Source organism: Falco cherrug, chromosome 7 (assembly GCF_023634085.1).
Source record: "Falco cherrug isolate bFalChe1 chromosome 7, bFalChe1.pri, whole genome shotgun sequence".
NCBI classification, from domain to species: Eukaryota; Metazoa; Chordata; class Aves; order Falconiformes; family Falconidae; genus Falco; species Falco cherrug.
Window position 1 is genome coordinate 62,232,981 of NC_073703.1, and position 25,242 is coordinate 62,258,222.

Sequence of the window (25,242 nt, forward strand, 5' to 3'; positions counted from 1 at the left end):
ACGAGGGCTGTTCAAAAGGCCACTTCATTTTGGGGTTTATTTATTAAAATCCTGCACTCAACTGTAAGAAATTAGCCTCCTAGAGATGAATCGCTCCCTACTCAGGGAAGCCCAAAGCGAAGAAACCGATCATGCACATATTGCAGCACTGCACAATATGTGTAACACAAGCTCCCATGTTTTACTACATCTCTCGCACATGGTGCTAAACAGCAATGTCAAGCATTCCTAAGGAAGACAAATGTTCTTGGCTTAAAAGTGATGCTCTTAGACATCTTCCTCAAATAATTAATGCCAAATTTACAGTGCTGTATGATCTCCTTTTTTTTTTATCTTGTAACTGGAAGCCCTTAGCCTGTGTTTTGCACTTCATCTCAGTTATCAGACTCGGGCAAAACCTGGAAAGATGTCTGGATCAGGTCCCAGGTAAGCACAAAAAAGGAGACAGAATATCTCATTTTATCTGTGAAATTTTACATATTGCAGCTGGTATACATGCCTGTCCTGGCTTCTTGCAGTGGACATCAAGCCATTTCAGTTCTTGGTTGGCTACGGAGATGTGAAGCATTTCCTTCAAAGCATGGTCCTTGAAAACATCAGGACAGAAGAGATGCAGCTCAGGTAAGAGCCTTGGCAGCCTGGAATGCTCTGCAATCTCTCTCCAGCAGGACATTCCCTCTTTTCCTTACAGTTTATATAGCACAATAAGCTTGTTGGTGTTGGTAACATGGAATAGCTGTACACTGGAACAAGGGTAAACCTGTTCTGGATAAGTTAATTAAGCAATACCATTCTTAATTGCCTGCAATTTTCATATATATAGATTGGACATGTGTGGGAAAGGTTCACAGAATTTCATCTGAACCTTGTGGTATACCATCCTGCAATGGGTTGCAGTTATGTTCAGTGCAAGAGATCCTCGACAGGGAAACCTTCTACACAAAATTACCATTGTGTAGCCCACATCCAGGTGGTTTTTATCTGCTAGCAAGTCAGGGATTCACATCACCCTAAGAGAATTGCTTTTCTTACTCTTGTGTGACTCCAGTAACAAATCCCAGAATCCAGCTATGGCATTCATGCATGCCTGCTGTGACCAGGGTTTCTACTACTGACTGGGGGTGAGGGGTAGTGGCGCTGGGACCTCCTCTCAAATGTCCACACGTTGAAGATGAGATAAACTTTTAATGAACAGCACACTTGCTTGTGAGCCTAAATTAATGAAGAATCTGCTCTATGTTTATTGTTTTTATGGCAGTGTGTTTGATCACGGAGTGAGATACCATCTTACAAAAAAACAGAAGCAAATTTTCTCAACTTGCTGGCAAATGAAGGAGCTCTGGACTGACAGCCAGGCAGAACGCTTGTTGCCATACAATAGGTGTTCTCGCCACGCTGCAGACAAGCTGCAGGCGGAGATGTTTCCACAAAAACGCTGTCCTTTCACAGGCAAACCTTTGCTGGGATTACGTACGCTGGAGGATGGTGAACTGGATCACGTAAGTGACCTACAAAAATGATTCTGTGTCGTTTTATCGATCCAGTAAATTCTTCTCTGGAGGGAACCTGCACATCTAAACCACTCCCTTTGTCCAGTTCAGATCCAAACCTGGCCTTTTTCCAAGTGAGAAATGTTGCTGTAGTAAGCAGAAGCCACAGTAGTGCTTTGTGTTACAAAGGCTTCTGGATGCCTTTTGGATGCCAGGAGCAGGCTGAGAGGAAAATATTGTATGAGGAAAGGTACCCTCAGTGTTACATTGTACTGCTAGCTCTAGCTGCAAGTGGAGCAGAAAAGACCATTAACAGGGATAAAAAGTTCTCTTCTTCAGAACGCTTCTGTGTGTCCCTTGGGAGGTAAAGGAGTGTAGGTCAGCCCAACATCTGTAAAGAGGTCTTGGTCAAGGTGTTGAGACATGCCAACAAGATAGTAGAACACCTTCTCTGCTTTTGCTTTGTTTATGGTTACCTTTCAGACTTCAGCTACTGCAGCCCCAACTATCAGCAAGCATCGTAGTATTTCAGGTGCGGAGGAAAACCAGCATAACTGGTAGTTCTGGAAAATGTGTAGTCTAAGAGGTCTGTCCTGCATCACCGTTATTATGGGGGTGTGGTGGACTGGGTAGCTCACCTGCTTCTGCAGAAGCAGTCCTTATGGTGGAAGTTAGTTGTAGAAGGTAAAGCCCAAAGAGACCAAAGGCAAGCAAGGATGAACTGGTAAGGCCAATAGCGTTGAATACCAGAATGATGTCCTGTTCCTCCATCCCTCTGCGCATAAAAGTCATATAGCAGAGCCAGGGGAAGGGAAACTTCCAACTGCTTGGCAGCTCTCTGAAATCTCCAACTACTGTAAATGTGCAGCTCACAGCAGAGAGTATCTTTCCAATTAATTTTTACAGGACAGGCACACTGCCCTTAAGTGTACAAGAAATTAACAACTTGAAACCAAAGGATGGCAAAGGTCTAATAACAAAGCAAGATGAATACCTTGATATTTTTCAAGTGTATCTGTAGAATTAATTTGATAAAGTATATAGGGCTAATACATTACCATCCAGAGTACTTCTGCTGTTGTCTCCTTAGCTATTGTTTTGCTACAATGCACCTTCATTATGCTTTCAACCCTTAACTGCTATGTTGCTGCCATCTTGAGAAAGAGGAGGAGGAGAATCCCACGGCAAGAGATCTTTCAAGTAGCAGGCAATTCACTACAGAAAATGCCACTTTGAAACTGCTAATGCAGTCTTTTTGTAACCAGTCTCCCTTGAGGAAAGTGGCATTGTTTGCAATTTATTCCAAGAACTGCCCCCAGATGAGGACTGAAGTTAGTTGGTTGGGTTTTTTTTCTCTCCGTGTAAATATATATATATATACACACACACACACATGCAGTTGTTTTAATGTAAACTAACAACAAATAATTTCATCCTAGACAAATCTTTCAGACCTAGGTATCTGCCCACAGGTTAATCTCTTCTAGGGCTTCACTCCAGAATCTTCCAGAGAAAACTGCATAGTGCAAATGCACTAGATCTAGTCAGCATGTCTTACCTGTACTTGAATTATGATGCACATTGAGTGGAGGCTACTGCTTCATAAAAGCTAAATCCCTGTGGTCACCCTTCCTGTCCCCAGTTGTAACGGCTACCTCCTACCCCTCTCTCAAGTACTACTGCATGAAGTGTGTAATGTGAGGCACAATTATATATCCATATTGTACTCTTTTGAGTTATGGTTCTTGGGATGCAGAACAAAAACAAACCAAAACCCAGTTCTGTAGACAGAAAGCAAAGCTTATCTACTTGAGGTAAAAGTTGCAGCTCACTGTACTGCTTCACCAATATAACTCTCATAATATGAACTGCTAGGATTTTCACCAATGGCAATAATTCATATAAGTAATCTCTGTAGGGTACTGTACTGATATGGCGCATACAATCTGAGTAACGGTCCTACGCATAGGCAGATCTCAGTCTTCAACTGCAAAAGTACCTCTTTGTATCCAATATCGTATTTGAAATACTCCTATGACTGCTTGGGTTAATCTCTTCCTGAGTAGACACTAAGCATCTGGGCAGCCATCATGGTGTCTTCTTACCTGGAGCTACGACCAGAGCTCAGGCAGCTTTGTCTCCCAGCTCTGCTGATTTACTTTCAGAGAAGCATTAGGTGCAGTTGCTACCACAGATGTTAACCTAGGTAACACAAAAATCACAGGAAATGCCAACTATTCTTCAAAGTGCAAGACTCTGTCTAGTAAGTACTCTTTGTAACACCTGTCACAGAGACCGATACAGGGACATTGATAGTATGACCGCTGTAAGCAGAGCAGTTAACACACAAGACTCCCTCTGTAACAGCTACTTTTCTTCTAAACTGGAATAAAGACAGAGACAGCAAATAAACTAAAGAACTGGTATCAATAGAAAATGGTTTATTTAAAAAAAACAAACGAAACAAAATCACACTTCAGTGTGTGGCCAAAGATCTGACTTTAATTTAAGCTATGTACCCAGCATCCGCGCGTCAGAAGTCATGTAAGCATGCATATGGAAGGAAGGGAAGGGAAGCTGGTGCATGCTGGTATGCTCCTCAAAACCTCCCCTGCAGGGGTGTTTAAAATATACAAAGTTTGTTAGCAGAGTATGAAGTTTGAATTCCTATAGGACATTGAGGAAGTGAAGAACATGTGTCTCCACACATTGTATTTCTAAAAGATGGTTAGGGAGATCCTATTTGCTGCATTTCTAACAGCTGTGAAAACAGTGACAAATATGAAAAAGCCACAGGTAAGCACACATATTGCAAGTTTTTTGTGATTTTTTTTCTTTCCTAAGACAGTTTACTTATGAAGAAGTTATTTACTTTTATTTCACAACTCTATGCAAACTACTTACATGAAATGTGTTCAAAAGAGAGATCTTTTGAATACTCAGTCATCAGGAATTACATGTGAAATGTAGTTTTTGTATGTGGGTTAAGACATTCCACATACGAACAATGCAGCAATCCTCCTTTATAACAGAAGGGAATGGATTATTAGAATGCTATTCCTAAAACATTCTTCATTTTAAAGTAATTATTTCATTAATAAGACTGGTTTTAAATGAGTGCTGAAAGGAAGCTTTCAAGATCATCGAAAAGGAGCTTACATGCGTGCTTTGCTTTCATTGCTAGAGTCATTCCTGATGAATGCTACTCAGGTATGTGTAAAGCATGATGAGGATTCTGAAGACATTTTTTTTTTTTTATCGAAGAAGCCGCTCAGCCTCTTTGGACTTGCTTTCTTTCGTTTTCCTCAGTAATGCCTGTTTTATAGCATTGATCTTTTCATCAAGTTCAGCCAATGAATAGTTCTGCTAAAAGAACAAAATAAAACCCACAATCATTTACATCTTGTAATTGCTAGAGAAGTTACTGCATATTGCATTAAGTGATAGAAATACTTTTGCAGAATTGTCTGAATCTAGTCTATGGCTATTTAAACTTGAAAGAAAAAGACTGCAAACTTTGAAGAAACTGACAGTCCTAATCACAGATCAATACATCCGTGCTATTTCCATTAGATGCTTGTTTAACCTGTTCATAAAAAGCCAAAAATTCTTTGATGTTAAAACACTGGATGAGAGTATCTAGATGATGTGGAACCCAGCTTTACAACTGAAGGGTTTTTTCCTACTGCCCCAAACCAATCACCTCTGGGCCCACTTAAAAAGCTCTTTCTGTAAGAGGAGATAAAAAAAATGTAAGGTTATCATCCTTTTTATAAAATATTTCAACCTATGGAGGATTTTTTTCTTGTATAAACAAGTCTACTTCCTCAAGCCTCAGATGGCCCATATCCCGTTCTAAGCATTCTCCCCAGTCCATCTGTGTTAAAGTACACTGGCCAGTAGCAGAGTGTTCCAGCTACAGTCTCACTTGCACAGAGGAGAAATTCTCTCTTGTGGCCTAAGGTACATGGGTAATGCCTTCCCTTATACGATGGTGTTGTGAAAATGGCAAGTTTTACTGACTTAGGTTAATATCTGCTATACTGTCATGTCTTTCTGCAATGCTTTTGCCGAGCCAGCCATTTCTACTTTTATTGTCTCTCCATGAACCAATAAAGTGAATGCAAAAAAAAAAAAAATTAAAAAATATCCCTAAAACCATCGAGCCATAAAGCAACCCCAGATGACGTTACTAGGAGGTTGATCAGAATTCACATATTGCCTGTTACCCCCAGCTTGATTATCATCATTACAGATTTATTTTATTCTATAATCCTTCTAAGTGGTGAAAACACTAACTAACCTACCCTAGTACAGACACTCAGAAGACTCATTTCATTGTGACACCTGTTAACTTTCTGTCTCCTTCCCTCTCTTTGCCAGAAAGCTATCCAATACTTATGCAGCTATTTCTGAGAAGTGAAGTATTTGTTTGGTAGAACTACTACTACTTTACAGTCAGAACATCCTAAACTTAAGGTAAACAAAAGTTAACAGTACTTACGTGGGGAGGTTGAACCTTTCTCCTCTTGCCAGAACAGCTCTAAAGAAAAGACATAATCAACACAGACTTAATGTTGCACTGACAGAGGACCACAAGTAATTCTGTAACAACAGTGACAAGAATCTTTGAAGTACAGAAAGAACACTGACTGCCATTCCACAGACTAAAGAAATCTTCTCTATAATTAAGTACTTTGGGTCATGAGAAATACTGCTGGAGTGCAGTCAGAAGCTGTTGAAGCTTCTTGATGCTGGCAGCTAACAACTATCAACTTAACCGAAGCTTTCTTCAGACAAAACCAAGATCAATATCCAGCTTTTGAAACTGTCAATATTTTTCTCCCTAAAATTTTCCTGCATCCTCACCGATATTCATGCAAAACTCAGGACAAAAAAAAAAGTTAATTACTGCACAACACTATTGCCCTCATCACAAGTTTTTTACCAGATTCCCATTCCTCAAAGATCCTAAAGCACTTTCCATGGAAATTGTACGTTTTAACTTCTGGTTGCCAACAACTTGAAGGAATAGCCTCACAAATAAAGGACTTTACTGGTCTCCAACACAAACAAAGAAATGAAACAAAAATTGATAATATTGTTATTGATTTCTAATTACTGACTCTTCTTTGGCTGGTCTCAAGGGAGAAGAGAAAAATTAAAATACGATCAACAGTAAAAGAGACATTCTTACTGTTATGTGGGGAAAGAAGAACAAAATAACAGACAAGAAATTTCCCCAGCCAAGCAGAGACTGATGTAGTAACAACTAGTATTCTCTCTGTCCTAATCTCCTTCTGTGAAGGACAAGTTTTACTATTCAGAAAGAGACAGAACTCTGCCTGAAGACTAGTAACAAAGAAACCACAGTCATAGAATCACACAAAACAAATTTTAAAGGCTTCACTCTCTCAGCCTATTGGAAGTCATTCTACATAGCTGATCTTTAGCAATCAGACCATGTACAGAAGCCCAATGAATTTCAGCTGATTTAAGCCATTAATGATTTGTATTGAGATCAAAACTTTAGTCAATTTTCTTGTCATAAGAAACGCTTCAGATTTGAATGTGGGGTGGGTGAGGAGGGTAAGGAGAGAAATCCAACCTCTATAATAGATTTCTTGCAAACTAGTTTAGCTTGGGTGACTGGAATTCCACCCCCCTGCCCCCCCCACCCCACTCAATACTATTTTCTTTCAAATGAGAAATCAGGTAGAAACATGAACTTACATAGATGGTCAACATGAAATATAACCATTACACCAAGCCAGAGTTGTCTATCAGAAGTGTCTGCCCTTTGATACAGGTTTTTGCCTGTACATCAAAGATTCAAGCACAAAAGTCCTGAATGCATTTAGATATGCTAAAAGAAGTTGAGAGAATTACTTACTACAGAATGAAAATATTCAGGAGACAGTCCTTCCAGCTCAAGGATTTTATCTTCAAGCTTCTTAATTCTCTGATAAATGTCTCTTGGTACAGGACCACCTAATTACACCAGTACAAATACAAAGAAATCAGGAAAAGCACTTAAATAACTTTTATAACTAAAGACTGCAAGTTTTACAGGTGAATTCTTTGAGTCCAGCTATCAACCAGCAGCTAAAACAAAATGAGCAAATAGGATAATAAAAAGGAAGGGTAATTAATATGATTCAGGGTAAAACCTGGTTAATAAGCCAGTGCAGTCAGTGAAGACAATAGACAACTTTATCCAGGTGCTTGAAATACGTCTGACAAGGTCCCTGGAACAAGTAATGATCACTCTTACAATACATTGGTCACACACCAATGTTAGCACTTCAAAACAGACAGCATCATCAGGAGGGAGCAGATGGGATGGCAGACCACACATGAATTCAGCATTGATACCTAAGCTTGTTCTGAAGGAAACCTATCTCCACTGAGCCACAGAGGTTAGAGGGCAGGTATGAGTTGCACTTGACAAAGAACAGCGTTTCCCTGGCCATAGACAGGAGAAGCAGGAGCGGGAAATGCGTGTATGGAATGGAATAACACAGCTTTGGAAAAAAAACACAACCAAACAAAAAAAGCCCAACACCCCCTCCCAAAAAAACACAATAAAACACACAAACACCACAAAATCAACAGCAACAGAAAAACCCACCTCAACCCATTTGCTGTTTGCAGCTATAGTACAGCAGCTTGGGCTCAGTTCCCCATGTAAGAACAGTGCTGATGAAAAGATCAGCCTTAGAAAGCACTGTATTTATGCTACATAGTACTCTACAACTGAAATCCCTGTTTATCCCAACTAACTACTGACTATCCCAATTAAAATGATCATCTGGTTCTGAACAGTACTGACAACCAAAGCCTTAGCAAGCTTCTACTTCTCTTGCCACTCATTTCCATTTATTTCTAGGTCTGTTAGGTAAGACAGTTCTTTTCCACAAACTACTGAAATAAGCACTAATGTTGGGGTTTTTGCCATTCACCTATTTCCTCACTTCAGACAGGCAATTTTACGGGTAGCTTCCCTCCTTCAGTTCTGCTCTCTACTCATCACTCAGCAGCTGCTAATTAAATCGGCTCACCTCTCACTCTTCTTAATATTGCTGCCTTAATGCAAAGGGAAAAGAGCAGTGGTAGCACTAGAAAAAGCTGTTCCAAAAAACAGCAGGTGAGAATAGAACAACTCCTTCAGTCATCAGAAACAAAAAACTGGCGAGCAGGTAGCTGAGGCAGGTTACCTGCTCAGATAAATACTTATTGCACAGCTGCTTAGGTAAGTAGCAAATGATCTTGAGATCTTCTGATCCATGACTTCTGATTCAGACAGAAGTTGAGCTTGAATTGCACACTTTCATCCTCTTCCCCTATACTGTAGTTCAGCTGACCTCTTCCTTCAAACAAAATTATGTCACCTACTATAGGCACAACCTGGAAGGCAGGGCCCCTCCATTAGCTACCCCCAGTCACTATCCCTGATACAATCTGTAGTAGCTTTGGAGTTTATATGTAACCTTAAAGCTGGCCAGACACTTGCAAATTCTATTTCCATGCACAAAACTCACCTGACTTTTGAGACAGCTATACAGGCAAGTGTCAACCTCTGAATGCTGCCTCAGCAGTATCTAGGAGTATTCTGCTCTCCTTGCTGCCAGAGGACTTTGATCCATTATGCATTCACAGGCATCTAGTAATCCAGTCAATGTTTACCCTGTTCTTAGAGAATGGCTTGACATCTCTTCAGTCTTCAAAAGACCAAAAACGTCAGTGTGTGTCTGCAGTGTGATGTGTAGAACACTCACTTTATTAGGTGATGATCTGGGCTTCTATTCTGTTTTGTAAACATTTTTCAGGAAAAATGCAGATTCCCCCTTGGTAAGTGCCTCATTGATTTACATTCTAGAAAACTGGGGCTGGGGTGAGGAAAGCAACTACTTAAAAAACAGTCAGTAGCCTGGTGGCTATGACTTTGATTTTAGTGAAAGGTGTGGCACTCATTTTTGCAAGCCAAGGTGAAGTATTGACAATGGAGCTTCCCACATTTTGGAAAGTAAGCTTCTCACCTAACAGCATTTCAAGAATCATACACCTTTAGGAAAAGGTTTCAGGTTGCCTTTTTTTGGGTTCATCCTATCCCCAGCCCACAAGGTGTCCACAAAGCAGGACTGAGTCCTAACCTCAGCTTTTCCTGTTCAGTGGGTCAAGGCAGAAGGACTCCACTGGCTGAGAACGCCTACTTCTAAATATTCCAGACTGTTTTAAATCCCATTCTCAAGTGCATCTCCATCATTTGCCACCACATCAAGTGTAGATTTACTAAATGAGCATCCTAATTTGGGCATAAATCGGGGTTCCATATTGGCCATCAGGACCTAAACGTTAGATTGCAGTACATGGGGTAAGTAAACACTTCGGTGGACCTACCCACTGTTTTCACAGTCACAGTTTTTATAGACTTGCCCAATTTTACTACAGTAGTGATAACCACAGTACAAACTGGCACACTGATACCAAAATTAAAACATGATACAAACCTGTTTGTAACCGTAAGTGTGCTTCAATGTTTTGCAATCTCTCCTCAACAGCTTGGTTTCCACAATCATGAATAGGTACACTGGCTTTGAGACTGGACCCATGCGCTCCTTCAGATCTAGTCTGAGGTCCATACGTATTTACTACCCTGGAAACTAGGTAAAGAAAACACAAATTTAACATATATGCACATGAAACACAAAGTACATCTAAATAAACCAATTAAAATATTAAAAAATGAAAACCTGTGTTAAATCAATTTCACACCACTTTCCAGGTCCCATAGACAATATGATTAAAGGCTCAGGTAAAAATATTTTCCTGTTTTTGCATGAGTAACTAAACTGAACAAAAACCTAGGACTTTACATATGCAAAGTAAAAGAATTACTCATACATTCATGTAGAATGGTGGTATCAAGAATTTGTCATCAGCTGCTGATAAATAGCAGAAAACCCGATATCTATGTCAGCAGTTGCACATGTGAGCTGTTGTGAATGAAGAGAAGAGGCCAGACCTAAAGTTACAGGAAGCATCATAAATACACGAAGACGAGGGGAGGTAAACAACTAGAAGAATCGCTATGAATCCCAGCAAGGAAGTTCTAATTTTTGTTACTCAGGTGACAGCTTTAATGACTCTTCAGCTGCTTCTGGGTCCATCTTTTTCTCCCTGCTGAACCATGTTTTCTTCAGAAGATTTTGGTCACTCCTCTTTAAATCACAGTCATTTCTCAAGTCTTTCCTGATAGGACTACTGTGGTGTACTTAAAGACGTAAAAGACTATGTTGGCAACTCCAGACACTGAAGCACATGCCTTCTTACTCTGTACTTCATGAAGGCTACATATTACATTCTTGCTTCAGTTTATGCTGATTTTACTTCCAATTACTTTTTAAGAGTTACTAATGTTTCATTTATGAACTGTGGGCTTTAGTTACTTAGATGCAAACTTTTCTTTTTTCCTGTGGTACTCCACCATCCCTGTTACAAACTAGCACTCAGTTTAAAAAAGTGACTACTGAAAGGGGTTCTTAGTGAAAGATTATAAACTCAACCTCACTACCCCATCTCCCTCGTAGCTCACCAGACCTTTAAACGCCTAGACCTATCATCACGCCTCACAGTAGTGTTCTGAATTCTAAAATTCAGAATAACTAGTTGGTTTAGAACCAACATCAAGTGGATAACTGAATACTACCACTCTTAAAAGTGGAAGAGAGGGTTACTTACTCTCATTTTGGAGATTTTGTTTGTTTTTAAACACAGAGTAACTTGTGTACACCTAGAGAGCAACAGATGGACAAGCAGCCTTTTACAGGTAACTTCTGTTGGACAATCACTTTTACACTATGTAATCCTTTCCAAAAGGTAGTGCAGTGGCAAGCTTGTTCCCCAGCTTGTCATTCCCATAAGTCTATGTCTCAGAACTTCCACTGTGTCCCAAAGCTATTTCTAATTCAATATACTTACACTGACTAATGAAAAACAGGAGATAATTTTATTTAAAGTCAATTCCTTAACTGGACTGCTGACTTCACCTTACAAGAAAAACAAAGAACTGTTCAACTTCTCTGTCCTGCTTTATCTTTTGCATCTTTCCTTTCAGACAATGAAAATAGGCTACTTTGTTTTAGTCTTCGGTGCATAACCATCAGCTTAGTGAAGCAGTTATGGGATTGAAAACCTTGGAGAAGTAAGCAAAGATGATGTACTCACTAAAGTCAAAAATCAACATGTTAAGTTTGTAGTTTTTGAACATCCTATAAAAGTTTTAAAGTCAAAAATTCATCAATGCTGTTCCATCTGGACACTAAATAAATGGGTATTAAAATAACTGCTTACCCTTTATATGGCTTTTAAATCCAGGATATGGTGTAAAAATTGCATCTGTTCTGGCACAGCTATTTTCTAAATAAATAATAATAATATAAAAAGTGAGGTCCTAATTACATATTTAAAATTTAAAATATTCTAACCATTATCAGCTTTTAGGCTTTTAACAAATCTAATTAAAATTTTTCATACAACAGAAATACTTAATTCATTCTATAAATAGAATACTTTAACTATAGTTAACTAATACTTAACTATAGTTAATACTTTCACACACTTGCACGGACCTACTCGTTTTAATTGAATAAATCACTTCTATAAATGTATGCACACATGTATATCAAAGTTTATTTGATCAGGTCAAATTTCTTCCAATTTACATTTTATTTGGTTCTTACTTTTCACTGCGTTTCTCTGTAACTTACTTCTTTCTTCCTATACAGTGTTTTCCCTGCTTACCACTGTTATTCTGGTTTTATGTCCTATTTTGAAACTGTTCTCCTATTTTCAGACTGGTCTAGTTTATTCATCAACATTCTTTTCTCACTTTCCTGCATTTATTCTGATGCCTGTGACTTCTCTCATTTGTCTAACCACAAAAACCTACAGTACAGACCGTCTTAGTTTATTCTAATGTTTATATTTTAATCTCTGCCCATATACACTAAGGCTTTACGTATATTTTATTATGCCTGAACATACAAAGGAAGGTCTTATCATCATTTCTTCTGTATGTAATTAACAATTTTAGGAATCTGTATTTTACTATCTAGTATATTCTACTAGACTTCAGATGTCATTTTCATTCCAACTAATACTTTCAAGGAGTTAAACTCTCTCGCTATAAAGCTTACGGAACAATAAGCTTTGATCTCTAAAAGCATAAGTACACCACAGAGACAATGCACACCTGGCTTCATAGGTACTTAGAAAATGCCTCTGTACTACTTATGTATATAAAAGTGCCTTCTCTTTTAAGACACATTCAGTTACACAGTTACTGATAGTGCTAATGGGATCCAGCCTACTGGATGAATTTAAGATTGTTTGGTTATAGATACAGCAAATTGTGCCAGCTGGTGCATTAAAAACACCAATAGCATAAGTAATGTTGGAAGAAAAAAGTAATTCTAAGTAGCTAGTAATTCAAATTGATTGCAAAAAAATACTTCTTTGTAATTTGTTGTAATTTAACTAGCATTAAATTAACTTCAATTTGAATATGCAATTCACAAGACATTTCTGAATTGCAATTTTGTTGACTTTGGAAGGAACATCTAGCTAAAACATAAGAAACAATAGCTACAAAATCATCTGATTTAAGATAGCAGTTCTTAAAGCGAACACAGTAATAACTATAATCTTTCTGTATGGGATGCATTAAACACTGTCATCCAGTGACTACTTTCTTTTTTTTGTCTCTCTGACAACATCTGCAGTGCACATGCAAGTTCGTAACTTTAAACGGAAGTTACTCTTAAAATAAAGTTCCGCTTTAAATATAAAATAGTGCTTTTGAAAAATAAAAAAATAACAAAACCCAACTTAAATTGCTATGAAGATTAAAGTCTGGCTAGCCAGTTACCTTGATTACAATCAATAACATTGCAAAATTCCCTGACATTATTTTCATTGATCTCAGCTTGTTTCCTCTCGATGAAGGCTGATATCCGCCTGTCAATCTGCAGGTAATAAACATGATGGCATATATCTATTTCATTCTTTAAATTCAAAATTTAGAAAGGTCTTTTTTTTTTTTTTTTTAATTTAGGTACATCACTTACTTCTGCTTTTCCAGCTTTTATTTGGACCACCTCTGGATCAAAATGAACATGAGCATCCTTCTGATCTCTCAAGTCATAACTTGCATACTTTTCTTCAATCTGACAGTTACCATCATAAGCATCTAAACTTGTTTCACAAGTTTGGCCTTCTGTTTTACCTGCAGGTTCAATATGGCCTATATTTTCTTCTTTAATCAATGACTGGAGTTTTTCTAAAAGAGGCTGAACAAAGCAAACAGTATGTTAGGGTAAAAAAGAAAAAAAAGCCAAAAAATCCACAAAACAAAAAGCCAAGTATTATTACAATTTCTAAAACAGACCAACTGAAATAATTTTAGGAATCACATCTGCCTCTGATGGAACACAGTAATAAAAGAATAAAAAAAAAAGGAGAAAAAAAAGTTCCAAATATTGTGCACACCATGATTCTGGCCTTTTTGACCTATGCTTTTCAGAGGTTTGTATAAGACAAATTTCTGCAAAAATCTGCCTGCTACTCATCTGTTACTAGCTAAATCAAAGCTTCAATCATTGGCACCAATGCCACTTAATTAAAATGTCATTCAAATGCCTACTCAGAAGAGTAAGGCTTAGTATTTTTCCTCCTTAACATGAAAGCCAATGCTTTCACACTGTAAAGCCATTACTTTATCAGCACCGCACTACATTCTCCACTTGAAACCGCAGTTGCCCAAGTGAATGAGAGAACACAGACATAAAATATATAGGCGTTATCCTGAACACATGCTTTTTTTGACACGGTTGATTATCTACTTAGGTCATGAAATTAAATGAGAGAATGCACTGACATCTGTAGCAGCAAAAATAAAATGCTTGTCCTACCACAATAACTCTTACACAACATGTATCGACAAAACCTCAGTACATATGTATGTCACACTTCCTTTTTTAATTTTTCATATTTCACCATTTATTTTTCCCTCTATAAATTATTTATTTTTATTTTAAGACAACATGATTTTTACTGGTCACATTTTCTGAAACAGAATCAAATTCCTGCATGCAACGTTCTTACAGTTGGATATGATTTTTACTTGCTTTTGTCTTGCATATTTTCTTTTTTTGTTTATTACACCAACGATTTGGTGGATGCCTGGAAAATATAAAGGGTCTTTATTTTACCTATAGATAAGCAAATACAGGAACTTCCTTTTTTGCCCTCTCAGTACTACACACTTGAAATAATTCATTGACTAGCTGAAGCAAAAAACTGGTATTCAAATCCCCACCTTTTATAGATGAACTACCAAGGTCAAAAGACTGCTCAGTTACCAGCTGACAAACTGCTCACCCTCCCTGCCATGCAACTAAATTACACATACTTTTGGCAGGGTCGGAAAGTTTCAAATAGTTAAAAGAAATGACAGTAATGGTGACTGGCTACTTGGTAAGATGAGACATTAATGTCAAAGAAATTACTCTTTTTAAAAAAAAAACTACGCTGAAAATATATTTAATTGCAGTAAGACACTCCAGGATGTGTCATGCTGGGATAATGCCACTTCTTGAACCACTGAAAGCACTCCATGAGCCTCAAAACTCACCCAACGCATGGAATCATTATCATAGCATGACACACACCTGCCGTGTCTTATTGCTTAATTACAACCCACCATAGATGGAAATGTATCACATTTACAATGCAAGTCTAGAAATCAATGAGGCTGCATTTATTCAGCCTGCTCACCTCCAGTGGCTATTCACACCACTAATCTGAAAAATCCATGAGTACCTATGAAGCACAGTGGAATCCCAAGCGTATAGTACTTTTGCATTCTTCTTTGTTGGACACAGGAATGTAAGATCAAAATGACTGAAATTTTACAGTTTAGATAATACAACTATATTCAGCTGTTGATGACTTCTGTCAAGTCAAACATGTCCAACGAAATATTTACCTGCAAACATAAAATATGCTGTTGAAGTGCACTAAAGAGCAACGCTGGCTGAAGTGCTGATGTGCTTTGAAGTTTGCTCCAATCGATTACAACTTTCACGATATCGTCTCCAAGGTTAAGCTTCAAGGGGGCAAAACAAACACAACAAGAAATTACGTTATGAAGTATACAAGACTTCTACAGGACAACAATTATGCTCAGTCTCATACAGACACCATTTTTATATGAGGATAGGTTTGACATTAATTATAACTCAAGCTGCTGTCATTTTCAAAGAAAGATAGTAGAGTTAAAAATTCCTTACTATCTCATCACACTTTCATTGTATTAATGTAGTCTTTAACTTTAGTCAACTCTCAATTCAATTAACTATCGTATGAAAACATACTGTTCACTTTAATTGCTTAAATCTTTTAACAGATGATAGAACCACCAGTAGGAAGAAACATGCACCCAAGATCGTAGCCTCCTGTAAATTCATGCATTTTATTCTGAGATTTGCAAGGGTATCTATGCCTGTATGACCAAGGTCTTGATACTGCACCATACCACACTTGAAATTTTTACTTGCTCGTAATCCAAAGGAAGTTTTATATGAAAAATGTTTCAAAAAATGAATCGTTAAAAAATCTCAATGTTAAAGAAACTCTTGACTATACAGCTTCACTATCAAACCCATTTCCAAATCACACTGCTCCCCTTCATATGCATTCAGATTAAAACAATTGCCATAGTCTGTTCTCTTTGCCAAGGAATTGCAGTATTTTACTCCCAAAACAATAAAGAGAAATACACATCATAAGTTTTATTTAAAGGAACTATGTATCTTCTACAAGCTAAAAATAAACTTTCACTTTCTAATAAAGTTGATTGTTAATCACTGATGAACTACACCCTTTCACACCCACCTCTGCCATTTTTGTTACACTAAAGCTCTTCTCAAAGTCTCGAAGCAACGAGCAGTTTCATTTCCCAAGGCCAAGTAGCTTGCTCTCCGACCAAAAAACCCCGTAAGTGATCCCCCAGATTCTAAATACAGATAAAACTCTTGTTTAAAATCAAGAGGACCTACAGGTACTCTGAGACACAGAAATACCAAGTCATGTGCATATGACAGAGACAGACAGACAGACCAACTGACCGAGCTCAGGCAGATGTCAAAAGTGACATACGGTCTAGAGATATCTAACTTCTAATGGCACCAAATATTATGAGCAAGAACATAGAATCCATATACACTCGTTTCCTGAATCCCCCATACATTGTATGAGGAAACAATGAGAACTTACACATCACCCTGAAGGCAAAGCCACGGATAATAAATTGTTCTACATTAGTTTTAAATGCCAGCATTATCGTAATTTTGTATGTAAAGAACTACAAGCCGAAGCCTTCCTTCTTTAGTCAATGAACAGCCTTGTAAAATCCAGTATTAGATTCCAAATTACACTGCAAAGGAGATGGTCTGAGTAGATACATAATGTATTTTAGATAATTTTCAAACAAATGGTTGTTCCTGTTTAGTACTTAAACTACGCAGGATGTAAGAAAAGTAATGTTTTAGGAAACAGGTGTTTTGAACACCTTAGAAAATCAAGAATGTATTTAGAATTTAGTAAGAACAAAACTTCAACAACTAAGCCACTGTGCATATGTGATCATGAGGCATATATTTCTTCCCAAAGTTTCTAAAGTAACATCTGCTATATGCTATTTTACAGCCCACTGACAAGGTAAAAAAAGGCATAGATATAAGTCATCATAATGAAACAAAACAGGAGTCCTACTGCAATTTCTTAATAAGCCTCCTTTTTCAAACAGACTCAGCTGATGTGTGCCTTCATATGTGATGCCTGTGACTCCTGTCCAGGTGGTTCAACGAATGTACAAAAACAGTAGCACTTCTGACTTAGCATAATTTAGAGGCCAGTTATATTTTAAACTCATAAACAATGTTTTTAAATATAAGGAATAAACTCCTCCTGCATCCAAATATGTTTGTTGTAAAATAAATTTCTTTTTCTCAGTGTTTCCCATTCGTCTACCTGTAAGAACTGTGACAAGCAAGTTTATAAATTCTGTGATTTGGTAACTTCAAAGCCTTTGTACATTTACAAGTCCACAGTCTATTCTGTAGCAATTTACAGGATCATAAGTCATTTCAGGCCTTTGAAATTGTTTTATGGAAGACATTGATTGTCACTTGGGGCTTAAAGAACTTTTCAGGATCAGTCATATTGGTTTTAAGTGTTTTTATCCCCAGATGTCTTCCTTAAAATATTCCTGTGCCAGAAATAGTCCTGTTTACAGTCCAACCTGCTAGCATAAATCCAACTTAAACTACTATGATGGATCACAAACTGCAGCAGCTAACGATCTGGCACATGTTCACTAATGTCTATAAAAGGGAAATGGGGAATCAGTATTTTCAGTCAAAAATGCAAGATGGATTGCTTGTCAGTAAGCTGGTAAAGCGCCACAGTTAAATCTACCAGAACAGAAGTGCCAGCAGACAAGAGCGTAACTCAACAACTGGAAGCAATCATGACTGAGCAACTAAAAGGGCCTCCTCAGCTAAGATGGAGCAACCAGACCCCTACTCATAGTTCAGTGCAATGCACCATAAAATGAGTTTGTTGTCATCAAAAGACTACACTCCAAACACCAACAAAACCAATTTTACTCTGCACCATAAACTACTGTAACTACTGAGGGAATGTAGCTACTCTAAACTGGTTTCTTGCAATTGTCTGTGCACACCCAAGTAGTGTTAAAAATCACTAAGCTCTCTGCAGTGACATGCCAGGCATAAAGCAAACTCTGGAGAACAAGCAAGCTACTGAAGAGGAGAAAGAAACTACAGTCTTTCATGTGGTTTTGAAAACAATTAATTGAACTTGTGACAAGTACCCTATTTAAGAGCTTAGGAAACTTTTCCTTTATTATTCTTTGTTTTCTCCATCCATACCAGAGTTCAATTTTTCACTCGGGCAAGACTGTAAGAACAGTATGAATGACAGTATCACATCTAGGTAAACAGACAGTCACTAGTCCTTCCCCGATTACATTGAGAACTTTCACCAGGAAGAATTATGGGATATTTCATCCTTGACACATAGGCAGTTTTCCTGTCTCAGTAACGCTAAGAAGCTGCAGTGTATGATGATCAAGTTGTTTAGCACTGCACTCCTGTTCAAAAGCTAGGGGAGTTTTTAATCACTTTTGAAGACAGAAAAACTGAGACTCTTACTAGTCAGCACTTGAATTTTCAGGCACTTAAATTCTGGATGACTTTGGTTTGAAAAGGGAGACAACTACTAGCAGACTTTGAGATGAGAAGCAAATATAATACACAATTCTATTCTGATGACAGGTGAAAAGCTCTAAAAAATAATTTCATGTCAGTCAGCAGCGACTACTAAACAGCCTCTGTATCTAAGAGTGTCTGTTTCTGAGTATTTTTGTAACATGAACACATGTTAAGTTATATTACCTCCCACAGATGTCACCCATCATCTGGCCTCAAACCTTCAAACTGCTAATTTCAGAAGCAAGAGTGTGCTGCTTCTGCCTTCCCAGAACTACATGTATGCTTCCACAGGGGAAAAGAAACTAATCTGTAAATTATTTATGGTAATAATTAAGTTGTTACTAAAACCTTCTCCTGATAAGGGCCTCCCACCACTACCATAACATCTGTTAAATAATTCATAGCCATTACTAAACCTAAAGTAGGTAGTTCAACTGAAGTACCGCAGAACAAAGCTGCTTTACAAATCCTGACCCACTGAGATGCACTGTGTGTTTCGCACCGAGGCAAGGCTAACTCCAAGCTCCCGATCATTTCTTTTGATTTAATACACAGTAAGCTTTTCAATTCCGAATCATTAATTGCTAAAATAGCGCAACTAGGCAAACTGCCGTTTCCCATGGGAAGGATCATCCGTGGAAGTACCAGATGACACGCAACACCCGGTCACTACGAGGTGACCGGGCGAGGGCGGGCAGGGCAGGGCAGGGCAGGGCAGGGCAGGGCGGCGATGCCGCTGCAGGCCGCGCTCCGCCCGCCACCACAGCCCCGACCGGGGCCCGCCGCTCCCGCCAGCAGCCGTGAGCAACGCGCAGCGGCGAGCGCGCTCCCCGGCCTGCGGCGGCCTTCACTTCCCTCCGGCGCCGCACCTGGTCCCCGGAGGCCGGGCGGGCCCCGCAGGCCGCAAGAGGGGCAGGGGCGCGCCCTGCTCGGGCCCCCAGGGCGGGGGGAGCCGCTGCAGTGCCGGGCCCGCGGCGCCCGGGCCGCCCCGCCGCCCTGCCCGCACTCACCTGCCCCGCCAGCCCGGCCAGGCAGCGCAGGGCGCTGCTCGCCACCTCCGAGGCCGCAGGGTCGGCGCCGATCTCCAGAGCGTGGCCGCCGGGCTGGAGAGGGCTGGGGGCCGCCGCCATGACACCGGGCCGAGCCGCGGCCGCCAGCAACGTCCCCGGCGTCGCTCCGCGATGACGAACCCTCGGGTGGCAGTGCCCGGTGGCCCCGCCCCCGCAGGCTGATGGACAGGCGCGGCAGCCAATGGCGGGCGGCGCGGGGGACGCGGCCGGGCGCTACCGGCAGCGCGGGGGCTCCGCGGGCCGGGCTGCGGGGCTCGGCCGGGGGCCGCCCTGCCTTGCCCTGCCCTGCCCTGCCCTGCCCTGCGCGTAGCCGCGGCAGCTCGGGCGGCTTCCCCCTGGCAGCAGGGCTGGGGCCGCGGGGGCAGCCTCAGGCCTGGCTGTCCCGGGCAGGGTCTGCCCGACCTCCGCCGGCCCGCTGGGTTTCCGTGCCGTGGTGCGCGGGGACCCTCTGCTGCGGTACCTCTTCTGAGTGGCGAGCAGCCCCGGTTCCCGAGCGTGAGGAAGCATCTTCTGCACCTTCCTCAGCCCCCTCTGGGGCCCTGAAGCTCTTCTCAGCTCAGGCCCATTGCAGCCGTCAGGTGGAAGCCCACCGCAGTGGCTGCGGAGCCAGGGTGTTGGCCCAGGGGCGCAGGCCACCCCTGTGTGCTGCTATGGCACCTCCGGTGGCACCGGGCTACGAACCCCGGGCTGCAGCAGCTCCTGCGGGACATCCTCCCCCGCGAGGTCACCGCACTCCCTCGCCCTTTGCTTTGCCTCTTGGCTCCTTCCTCTCCTCCCGCAGCCCCCACAGAGCCATGGGCACGGGCAGGTGGCGGGCACGCTTATAGGGTGACCTATACACCGACGGCTCGTTCGCAGAGGGAAGGACGACGCGTGTTTTAAGTAAATCAGGTTACTACGCTTGTTGAATCCGTGCTTCTCTGGTTGTACCTTCACTTTTTTAAATCCATACGTCCTTCTCTTCAAAGCCTTGACTCTTCTGGTGGTTTTCTCATCAGACCGCAAGGAGCGGGTTTGTCAGAGTACTCTGATTATGGGGATTGCAAGACTTTTCCCTTTAAGATGGTGCACTTGATTTCTTTCCAGGGACAGTATGAATGCTGAGAAAGATTTTTTTTTTTCTACCTGATGTTTCCTCTTACACCTTAAGGTTGATCCCTTAACCTTCATACCCCTTCCTGTTCTGGCCCCCACCCCCCAGTATTTTTTATTCCATTGGGAAATAGTGAGTGCTGTTGTATATACAAACATTAAAGCATTCTTAAATAAAACCATTCATTGAAATTAATGTATTTGACTGATATTTTCAGAGTTATTTTAAACACATTTCTCTCTAAAGTATCCAGATAAAATTTGCCATAATTTAGTGAAAATAAATCCCACTAAACTGAAGACATGCTATTCTGTGTGTCTGTTCAGCAACCAACTTAGATACTTGAGAAGACTCAAGTATAGAAAGCCCTTCTGAGCTCCAGAGAAAAATTAGTTCCAAAGAGGACTTCACTGCTAATGGTTACAAATATATTTCATGGAGAGATGCATTTTGCAAGAATATCTTAGCCAAGGTGAGCTAGATGGCATTTGGCTGGATTTAGATGATGAGAATCACTCTGTATTCAGAAATGATCACTGCAGAGCATGTTCCTTATTTGCAAGCTCTGAAATATAGAGAAAGTTACTTAATTCCTGCAAAGACACTGGTTTTGCCAAATGACGGTATCTTGAACAAATATACAGAACATGATAGTCAGTTAGGAAAGAGTGTGAAAATTTCTTTTGCAGTTCTGTCCAACAATGCTAATTCCAGCTCATGGTCAAGGACAGGCTGCTTCAGCATACCCTGCCTGTTGCAGTTTTTATCTCTGAACAGACAGCTGAAGCAACTCTGCAAAACGTAGTCATCTCATCTGGATCAAACCATGAAGCTTTCAAGAACAGAGGAAAATAAAATTTCCTTCCCCCTTCCCCCACCACCACTATAACGCTGAATAAACATGTAAGTAATTTGTTGGCCGCAACAGAATATGGAGCACAGATGTAGCATTCTGGCACTGATTTTTGCTTCTCAGTGTCAGAGGAGGCAAGCTGCCCTGATTGAATCTCCAGTGACCTGCAAAGATAGATCAAGTCCAGACATCTGAACCAAGTTTTAACTTCGAAGCGATGCATGCTCAGCTACCTGATAAACTCCACTTCTGAAAAATGCAGCTTTCCTGGAGTGATGGAGCAGGTGCATGCCTACTTTAGCAGTGGTTAGATGTAGCTTTATTAGTTGAGAGACCTGAGCTCTTTCCTTTGCTTTTGAGCATACTATCTTTACCTCTAGAAAGAGGTTGGTTTGGGGCGCAAAGCATTTCAAATGAAAAACAAAGAGATAAGTACATACATGTCAGAAAGATACTGGAAGTTACATTGCCATATACATGGAAATACAAGGGAGGATGAGTGAATGTGGAGGATATCAAGAGATGGTGGAGGTGGTGTACTATTATTTACTCAGTAGTCATTACAAGAAAAGTAGGCAAAAGACCATGAAGCAGCCTGTAGAGTTGCTGATGTCTGCCCTATTGTTTACTAATCAGAAACTGGATCTTGGCCTTCTTCCTGTTGATGGCAAGTGTCTTCTCTTAGAGAAACACTAATGATTCCTATGGGTAAAGAAGGTACAGATTTTCTTCCTACTTTCACTGTCTCAGTAGGCCTTGGTCCATGTTGCAGCTGCTAGCTGAATAAATTTGGTATAATCTGAAATTTCACAGATTAAATTATGTAATGCATTATGCAAGCATGAACAGAACAGAAATAATCCAAAGTGATTTAAGAGAATAGAAAAGTGAGAGCATGTGAGAAAATGGGAACAGGGAAGAACCACGCAAATACAGCTAAGACAAAGTATGTTAAACATTCGCATCTAACAGAAGAGACAGACCAGAGTGGAACAGTTCCAAAAGATGATTATATGCTCACTGCTTGTAGTGCACAGTAAAAATGAATACACTTGCAATCGCCTTTGGCAGTAAAGTCTGGCCACAGCAAACCCAGGCCTCCCATAAAGACAGAGGAAATTACATGGCATGCACGCTAAAGCTGGTGAAACAATAAAATATTGGAAGCTCTCATTGCTGGAAAGATACTGGTAATTTGGCGGGAATTTGTAGAAAACTGGCAAGAAGTGGATTGCCAAGATAGAGATACTAGTTTAAAAAGAGGGATCAGAAGATTTAAATATATGTAACTTGGCAGGAATGTCCTCTTTCAGATATTTCAATAATGTGACTACCAAGGGAGGGAATAATCTGGAATTGCTTTCAACATTCAGGGATAGAGTTTCCATGATAATATTAAATCTGCTGCAGCTTTGGTCCCTGAAATGGATCCCTGAGGTGCATAAAAGCCTCTTCCATCAAAACCACCCTGAAAAATTATAAACACAAAACCACTAAGTTCTTCAAAAGCAAATATAATTGTTTGAGTGAAAATTATTTTGAAATGGAAAAGAATTTTCTTTTGGTTTTGGACTGTTGCTCCTTGATAAAGACATACATCTCTTTCCAACTCTAGGTACCTTTAAACACCTTAAAATCACAGTAAACTTTTAATAAATTCTATTTTCTGGTCACCACTGTCATAATTACTTGCACTGTTTCTTCTGCTGAATGTTATATTAACATAATTTCTGAACTCTCGCTTTAATTTTGCCCCTAACTAACACCCAAAGAAAGGTGGGTGCTTTGCAGAATGTACCAGTGGTTGAGGTTTGTTGTGCTAAAGAGTGCAGCGCTGACTTAAGGAGCCTGTGTAATGTATGAGCAGATTCTTCTCCTGAATTGCAAAGCTCATACTGTGTGCTTCTGCTTATGTTAGCTGTATCTCATAGAAAGGCAAAAGAGACAACACTTCAGAAAAAAATTAAACTGAAATCATTTGGAGTTTCAAAACAATACCCTGGATTCCGCCCAGAGCCCCAGGCAAGTGGCGCAGCTTGGCACTGACTGCTGTAAATGTAGTTTTCCTTAGTATTTAGATTATCAGCACTGCTCTAAATATTCTTAGTTTATAAATAGAAAATTCATAGTATCCTACCTGTTGGATTAAAATAGAATAGGACATAACAAAGTCCCCTCCAGAATAAAAGTTTTGATTTATTTTTCCAAGCATTAATTTCAAAGAAGAGCAGTTCTATTGCTACCTGGGTACCCAGGAAAAGGCATCACTCCAACTGAGGTTATGGATCCTGATTCAACAAGATGCTTAAGCTGGTGTCTAATTTTGAGTGCTACCCCAGCTGAAAAGACTCAGCCTGCTTCCCTAAAATGTAGCCATGTGCTTATTAACTTCATCAAATAAAGACTCTGAATTGCAAATCTAATTCTCCAATAGGAGCTGCATTTCTTCAAAGCAAATGTCTTTGCTGACCTTTTGGTGTTTCTCTCACTCTATCAAAATTTAGAAAGCCCTGTTCAGACAGGATTGGAGTGGGATTTGTATGAAGTGTCCTGTGGGAAATACAGCTGTGATGTCTTTGCTTTTAAAGGAAAAAAACCCCACCCTGTAAGTACCTTATATTTATGACTTGCAATAGTTTCATCATTCTGAACTAAATGCAAAATCTTCATGAAGCTGTTGCCTGCTTTCTGTTTCATGTCCTTATCCTGACATGCACGTAGACCCAATGGCCCTTCCTTTCTGAATTTTTTCACCCTTGAGTTTTTCTAATACTGCTCCATGCTCTGCCTTACTTTGGTCATTATTTTTCATGTCTTTGTTTAGTAATTTTACACCATATTTAAGTTTTTATCTACCTGCCTGCCCACTTTTTCTTGCTGCTGTCTGCAAATAACATTAGCAATCTGCACAAAATTCTTCAGTTCAGTTATTTAATTTGGGATCAAGAACTGACCTCTGCAAGGCCTAGCTCAACAGCTCTTCTTAGAAGTCATTGAACTATTATTATAATTATTCTGTGTTCACAAAATTTTAGACTTCTGTAGTTACTTTGAAAGGTTTGATTATAAACCTCCTTCCTATAATTTCCTTTTGAGACTGTCACATGAAAATGTCAGTGTCTTGTGGAGTAGGTGTCTATGCTCAGTGTTCCCCTTGCCTGTAAACTGTTAGTAAATTGACACAAGCATTGTGAAATTAAGCACTCATACCTGAAGATAGTCTAAAAATTAATAATTTTCCACTGCATTAATATGTACATGCTGCACATATTATATATTTAACTCAGGTTTAATGGGATACTTGAAAATCTATATTTAACAAGGAAACAGGAATATAGCACATTTACTTCAGAGAAACTTTAACTTTTGGGATTCCTTG

The 25,242-nt window shown here is 39.9% G+C and overlaps 1 protein-coding gene and 1 long non-coding RNA gene across 3 annotated transcripts; one reads left to right on the forward strand and one right to left on the reverse strand.

The window, feature by feature from the left end:
- The first annotated feature begins 379 nt into the window (after positions 1 to 379).
- Positions 380 to 3,786, forward strand: LOC114017253 (uncharacterized). The gene is made up of 3 exons (XR_003562189.2): positions 380 to 426; positions 519 to 621; positions 1,259 to 3,786. It is a non-coding gene; the product is annotated as an uncharacterized LOC114017253 (long non-coding RNA).
- A 125-nt stretch (positions 3,787 to 3,911) lies between these two features.
- MBIP (MAP3K12 binding inhibitory protein 1) lies at positions 3,912 to 20,032 on the reverse strand. Of its 2 annotated transcripts, none has more exons than XM_055716534.1 (9): positions 19,858 to 20,032; positions 15,538 to 15,657; positions 13,619 to 13,840; positions 13,420 to 13,516; positions 11,844 to 11,909; positions 10,001 to 10,153; positions 7,384 to 7,481; positions 5,995 to 6,033; positions 3,912 to 4,853 (listed from the first exon to the last, which is right to left on the reverse strand). In XM_055716534.1, exons 1-9 carry the CDS (start codon positions 19,975 to 19,977, stop codon positions 4,746 to 4,748), a joined length of 1,023 nt encoding a protein of 340 aa, XP_055572509.1. In that variant the 5' UTR covers positions 19,978 to 20,032; the 3' UTR covers positions 3,912 to 4,745. The 2 variants fall into 2 exon arrangements, with proteins under 2 accessions (XP_055572509.1, XP_055572508.1); XM_055716533.1 differs by having other exon boundaries at positions 3,912 to 4,856; positions 19,858 to 20,031.
- Positions 20,033 to 25,242: the final 5,210 nt, after the last annotated feature.

Bases quoted from the DNA above. Each gene is read 5' to 3' on its own strand.
- MBIP (XM_055716533.1), bottom strand. From the start codon at position 19,977: ATGGCGGCGGCCCCCAGCCCTCTCCAGCCCGGCGGCCACGCTCTGGAG. The intron at 13,517-13,618 runs GTAAGTGATGTA...TATTACCTGCAG, and splicing joins TAAAAGCTGGAAAAGCAGAA to ATTGACAGGCGGATATCAGC. The intron at 10,154-11,843 runs GTAAGCAGTTAT...TTCTTTACCTAG, and splicing joins ATTTAAAAGCCATATAAAGG to TTTCCAGGGTAGTAAATACG.